The sequence below is a fragment of the Hevea brasiliensis genome, chromosome 14 (assembly GCF_030052815.1).
Source record: "Hevea brasiliensis isolate MT/VB/25A 57/8 chromosome 14, ASM3005281v1, whole genome shotgun sequence".
NCBI classification, from domain to species: Eukaryota; Viridiplantae; Streptophyta; class Magnoliopsida; order Malpighiales; family Euphorbiaceae; genus Hevea; species Hevea brasiliensis.
Window position 1 is genome coordinate 29197097 of NC_079506.1, and position 6593 is coordinate 29203689.

Below are 6593 nucleotides of genomic sequence, written 5' to 3' on the forward strand. Positions count from 1 at the left end.
AAATCCAGAAACCAAGAATTAAGAAAAAACCCAGCAACATCATCAATAATCATTTGAAAAAAAAAAAAAAGAGAAATAAATTTAAAATAGCCAATCACACAGCAGCAAACCCCTTTCGTGTTTTCATGCTAGACGCCCCACTTTCTCTTCACTACATTCTTTCCAACCTCAAGCTCAACCAACGAAACCAACGATCTCTCCTCCTTAGCAATAACGTCCTACGACATTAGGGGTGGCTACAAGAAGACCATCGTTGCAAGAAGGCCCATTGCAACAAGGTCAAATTACAACCCAGGTGAAACATCTTAACTGCTGAAACATCTCCTTCAATCGGAAAGCTCACACTATAACCCAGGTGAAACATTTCTGAGCAATCACCGGACAAAAGAAGGCAGCACCTTTACTTTTTATTTTTTCAGAGTTTATCGAAGAAAAGGAAGAAAGAGATGGTTGAGGTATATCTAGAAGAATCTGGATAATCGATTTGTTAGTTTGCAATTGAGACTCGGGTAATTTGATGGTTTGTAGTTGGGTACATGCGGATTCCATGGGTTGTTTTGCTCTCTTTTATTATTTTTTTTTTCATTTTTATTAAAAAATGTTTAATTATTTTTAAAATTTAAAAATATAAATTTAATATTTATTTTTAAAAAATTAAAAAGGTTTTATCTTTATTTGAGCTGAAAGTTTATTTTGAGCTTATTTGATTTTCAACTATGAATACAGAGGCTTATTTAACCTTTTTCTATATGGAAAAATATTTGATATCAAAATAAAAATAAAATACAATAATTGAAGAGAAATCATCAAAGAACTTCCATGAGAGCGCATAATAATCCGATAAAAAAAAAAAAAACTCTCCAAAATACTTCTCCAAAATGATAGCAACTTCATTGTCAAACAATAAACATATTAGTAAATCAACACTTTCAATTAAATAAAGATCAAAACAAATGTTATGCCAATTTATTACTTACAACATCTAGCAATCTAGTTCTTGGAACGATGAACTCCATAACTCTAGAAGCTTTCATAATCTCTAAATTTCATTACTAAAAAAAATGTGAGTTGAAGAAAAAAAATTATATATATTAAATAGTCAAAGAATATACAATTTATTTAATGAAATAGTTATATTTGATTTTCAATAGATAGGCTTGCATGGATTTCTCAACCAAAGAAAATTTGTTGAGTTCAAACCAAATAATTATATAAACCAAATATTTATAAATTTATATATATGTTTTTTCATGAATATGTTGATTAAAACTTCAAAATATCGCTTTTAACTTGTTTGGGACAATTTAGTTGAAAGAGCACAATCCCTATGCATTGTCTTCAAGAAACAAGAAGAATATTACTTCATTATCAAGATTCAAGACAACTCTTTTAAACACTAATCCCTTATCTTCTGATCAATTCTTTTTAATTTAAAAAAATATATATTTTTTCAAAAAAAATAAAAATCAAACAAGATAGTTTGAGAATTCAATTGATTTTTTTTTCTTACAAATGATTAATTTCAATAAAGCAATAATCATCAAATGTCTTGGTTCCATTTTATTTGGTCTAATTTAATGATAATCTGTCCTGAAACAAGAAGAGATTCTCTACTTGAGTCATTCAAGACGATGACTCCGGTCTTAGGGGTTCTTGGCTGATGCAATTGCAGAGACAATGGGACTTCTAATCACATGCGTTCCATTAACCTCGTTCCAGCTCAAGAATCCATAATTCCCAAAATAATCACTCTGTGAAGCAACACTGTCAACTTCCAAATTGATTTCCACAGTCAGGTTAAACTCTGCTTTGGTATATTTTCCCGGAAAGTTGACTGTTGATGGTTGCACGACAACTTTCATGCCCGGGGGAGCTTCCACCACCGCGTTATAAATGGAGGCTGTATCTGCCACATTCAGCAACACCCTCCTGAAGGTAGAGGTAGTTGAATTAGTCTTGTTCAAAATGACAATGAAAGAAGGATAATTAAGATCCAAACTTGCATATTTGCAACTAAAATTCGATGTTCCTGTGATGATTTGGATCTGCTGGCTTGTGTAGTTCAATGCACAGAGATAGTTAATGTAATCCTCAACCTCAATATCATACACTAGTCCAGGGTCCATGGCCTTGTTAGGATTCAAGTGGCCTGCTCCAAAATCAAGAGGGGTACCAGCAACTGCGGTGGTCATATCAATGATTCTACCATTTGCATTGTCTGTAACATCTGCTGTAGTCATCATAGCTGATCGGATGGCAGCTGAGCTCCAGTCACGGTGGGTAGCTTTGAGCAGTGCAGCTACACCAGCTGTGTGGGGGCATGACATTGATGTGCCAGAGACAAGAGCATAATCTGTCAGCAAATAATCATCGTCACGAATCAGTGCAAAGCCCCTGTTAGGAACCCAGGCTGCCAAAATAAGATGCCCAGGAGCTAATATATCAGGTTTCAGAATCCATGGGGATCTCCCATCAGGTCCTCGCGAGGAAAAATATGCTACTTTTGGAGCTGGCTTAGTGCCTAGTGTGGTTATACCAAACCTAACACTAACTGTTGCGTTTGTTGTATTGAGTATGTAAGTCTTTATTAAATCTCCATCTTTTGTGTTCACTGTCACAAATGGCAGATAAAATTCAGCAGGTCTTTGGAATTCCCCATAGGCTGAACTGAAGATAGCTCCAGCAATATCTGTACCATATATGTCTTCAGATCGAAACACTGATGATTCATTATCATAGTCGCAGAAGACAAACTTGCCTGCAACATCTTTGGAATCTAAAGAGTTCCAATCACAGAGTTCCTTTCTTCTATTTCCATGTCCAAAATATAGAGGAATCCTAGAGATAAACAAATTCTCTGGATACATCGATATTCCAGTGACAGTAATATCCCCATCTCCAAGTGTAACACGGGCTCCCAATTCACGGTCAACAGTTCCAGCACCAACTGTTGTGAGCCAAGGAGCTCCATTGAACATGGTGTATCCATGAGGGCCTGAATTTCCTGCAGAACATGTAACAAATATCCCTTTCTTCAAGGCTGCAAATGCTCCTATGGCTATTGGATTCTTAAAGAATGGTGTCTCTTTAAATCCTAAGGACAATGACATGATATCAACACCGTCTTCAATTGCTTGATCCATTCCAGCAAGTACATCAGTTGCTGCAGCATCAATGACACGGATATCCTTGCTATAGAACCCCACTTTGTACATAGCTAACCTGGCTGATGGTGCCATTCCGGTTGCTGTGCCTCCAGCGTAACCAAAGTAGTTAGCATTTTGCACTCGGCTCCCAGCTGCAGTTGATGATGTGTGGGTTCCATGACCCAAGAAATCCCTTGGAGAATCATAGTCATTTGTGTTTGATATATTCAGCCTGTACTGCTTCATCCCTTGGCTAAACTTGCGAGCTCCAATCAGCTTTTTGTTGCAATGTGAAGTGTTAAATTCAGTTCCAGTTTCACACGTGCCTTGCCAGCGCTGTGGCACTGGAGGCATGTTTCTATCGTTGAAGCTTTCGCTTTCTGGCCAAATTCCACTATCAAGAACACCAATGATTATGTCATCACCAAACTTGCCTGCTGGCCACAATCCAGAGTATGCGTTTAGGCCCAGAAATTGTGGAGTATGGGTAGTATGGAGATGGCCATATGATTCTGGGAAGGTCGAAACATGAGCAGGTAATTTTTCCAGTTGATTAAGGTGGGTTTGTGAGAGTACAGCACTGAAACCATCCATCACATGCTTGTAGGAGTAGAGATGGACTGGGGAAATGCCATCTGGTGATGACAGGGATGATAGAGTTGACGTGTACCAATCATGGTGTGTAGAGAAGGGAGCTGGCATTGCTGATTTGTCCATGTGGATGATGTAGGTGCTACGTTCATTCCCGGTGGGCAGTGATTTGGAAATTGAGAAGAGGAGGAAGATTGTAAGCAGAAATTTGTAAAGAGCAAACTGACCCATTTTACAGGTCAGCGGAATATTAGATATTAGGGCTTGGATTACAAATATACACACTGCAAGTTTCAAGCCAAGACCTTTGTTCCATGAAATCAAGTAATCAACTGTAATCCAGAGACATATCTGGGTTATTATAACAGGTAAAAATGAAATGCTAACATTGAATTTAAAGAATGAAAATTTAAGCTGACAAGAGACATAATTAAGTTGTGACTGAGATTTGAAGTGTACACCATGCTAATTAAGGTTACCATAATGGGTCCATCCAATTTGTTTTTGGAAAGGTTCAATTCTCCAATCATGAAGAGACCTCCAATTTCAATTGGTATTGTGTCTGACACAGTTATTGGCAAGGTGCAATAATGTCAATGCATGCAAGTTGCCCAGTTATCCTGGTATCGGACCTTCTAAAAGATTGAGTCAAGGGTATGATTCTGTTAAATTGGTCAATTGTTCCAGGGATGAGGGAATTGAACCTCTTAGGTTGTTCATATGCCAATATCCAATCTAAGTAAATTTTTGTGCATGCCTAACTCTTGCGGAAGAGACCCATTAAAAACATTATGAGCAAAGGATAGAGATTTCAAATTGGATAAATAAACTAGACTAGAAGGAATTGAACCTGCGAGCCTGTCATAAAACAAATCAAGAGCCTAACTCTAATATAAAAAATTATTTCGTAATCAAGAGCCTGTAATACCAGGCTAATTGCAGCAACTTGTAGAATTTTTTATAATATCACAAGATATATTAAAGCACTTACTAGTGTAGGATATCCACCACTCATTATCTAGTAGAGCCTTCGCTTCCAGCTGTAGGGATGAGGGTTGAGACGTTTCCTCTGCAAGGCTTGTGGAGGCATATCTAGACATATAGAAGAAAACGATGGTAGCCCATATTGTTAAGTTCATGGAAGAGGCAATATTGTAGAAAGCCATTCAGGAAGAGTTGAGATAAGGGAGAGGAGAAACCGTTGAACCTGGAGCAAAGGAATGAGGGAGATAAAGAAAATGAACACTAAATCCTCCAAAGCAAGAAAAATCTCATAGGGATCAATTAACACTGATAGAACCAAAAAATAAGAAAGAACAAAAGAATCTTTACAATCTTTACAATCTTTAAAACGTTTCCTTAGCCAAAAAAAAAAAAAAAACACAAATATTACTTTAATTAACACCATATAATTAAAATGTGTAACATCTTTTTTTTTTTGGTTAAATTGTTGCGGCTTTCTTTTCTTATTTCTTGAGTTGTCTCCAATAATTCAGTCCTTTTTTTCATTGACTAAATGTAATGTTTTGTTCCTTCATTATTTTAAATTAGTCAATTACCCGTGAAATTACATAGTGTACTCTAAGTTTTGTTGTTTAGTTAATTTATCAAACTAAAGGTTACTTCATTTTCCAATGGTGCGTAGCCTTTCATCAAACATATGGCATACATAGAACTTTTATGTAAATAAATCTTGATGAATATCTCTCATTTTATAACAATGGAGTTGAAAAGTCCCTGATAATTAAACACAATTGGTAACATGTAGCATGTAAATTGGTTATAAGCTTTATGCTTAAAGGATTATTAAGGGAGAGGAGAAACCGTTGAACCTGGAGCACAGGAATGAGGGAGATAAAGAAAATGAACACTAAATCCTCCAAAGCAAGAAAAATCTCATAGGGATGAATCAACACTGATAGAACCCAAAAATAAGAAAGAACAAAAGAATCTTTACAATCTTTACAATATTTAAAACGTTTCCTTAGCCCAAAAAAAAAAAATATTACTTTAATTAACACCATATAATTAAAATGCGTAACATCTTTTTTTTTTTTTTGTTAAATTATTGCGGCTTTCTTTTCTTATTTCTTGAGTTGTCTCCAATAATTCAGCCCTTTTTTTCATTGACTAAACGTAATGTTTTGTTCCTTCATTATTTTAAATTAGTCAATCACCCGTGAAATTAGATAGTGTACTCAATAATACTAAGTTTTGTTGTTTAGTTAATTTATCAAACTAAAGGTTACTTCATTTTCCAATGGTGCGTAGCCTTTCATCAAACATATGGCATACATAGAACTTTTAAGTAAATAAATCTTGATGAATATCTCCCATTTTATAACAATGGAGTTGAAAAGTCCCTGATAATTAAACACAATTGGTAACATGTAGCATGTAAATTGGTTATAAGCTTTATGCTTAAAGGATTATTAAGGGAGAGGAGAAACCGTTGAACCTGGAGCAAAGGAATGAGGGAGATAAAGAAAATGAACACTAAATCCTCCAAAGCAAGAAAAATCTCATAGGGATGAATCAACACTGATAGAACCCAAAAATAAGAAAGAACAAAAGAATCTTTACAATCTTTAAAACGTTTCCTTAGCCAAAAAAAAAAAAACACAAATATTACTTTAATTTACACCATATAATTAAAATGCGTAACATCTTTTTTTTTTTTTGTTAAATTGTTGCGGCTTTCTTTTCTTATTTCTTGAGTTGTCTCCAATAATTCAGCCCTTTTTTTCATTGACTAAATGTAATGTTTTGTTCCTTCATTATTTTAAATTAGTCAATCACCCATGAAATTACATAGTGTACTCAATAATACTAAGTTTTGTTGTTTAGTTAATTTAT

At 35.1% G+C, this 6593-nt stretch overlaps 1 protein-coding gene across 3 annotated transcripts; it reads right to left on the bottom strand.

The window, feature by feature from the left end:
* Positions 1–1460: 1460 nt before the first annotated feature.
* LOC110651302 (subtilisin-like protease SBT3) lies at positions 1461–5086 on the bottom strand. Of its 3 annotated transcripts, none has more exons than XM_058134947.1 (3): positions 4945–5086; positions 4729–4829; positions 1461–4069 (listed from the first exon to the last, which is right to left on the bottom strand). In XM_058134947.1, the coding sequence occupies exon 3, from the start codon at positions 3966–3968 to the stop codon at positions 1644–1646; it is 2325 nt and encodes a 774-aa protein (XP_057990930.1). In that variant the 5' UTR covers positions 3969–4069; positions 4729–4829; positions 4945–5086; the 3' UTR covers positions 1461–1643. The 3 variants fall into 3 exon arrangements, with proteins under 3 accessions (XP_057990930.1, XP_021662285.2, XP_057990931.1); XM_058134948.1 differs by lacking the exon at positions 4945–5086 and having other exon boundaries at positions 1737–1929; positions 2004–4069; positions 4729–4938; XM_021806593.2 differs by having other exon boundaries at positions 4729–4953.
* Between the last annotated feature and the right edge of the window lie 1507 nt (positions 5087–6593).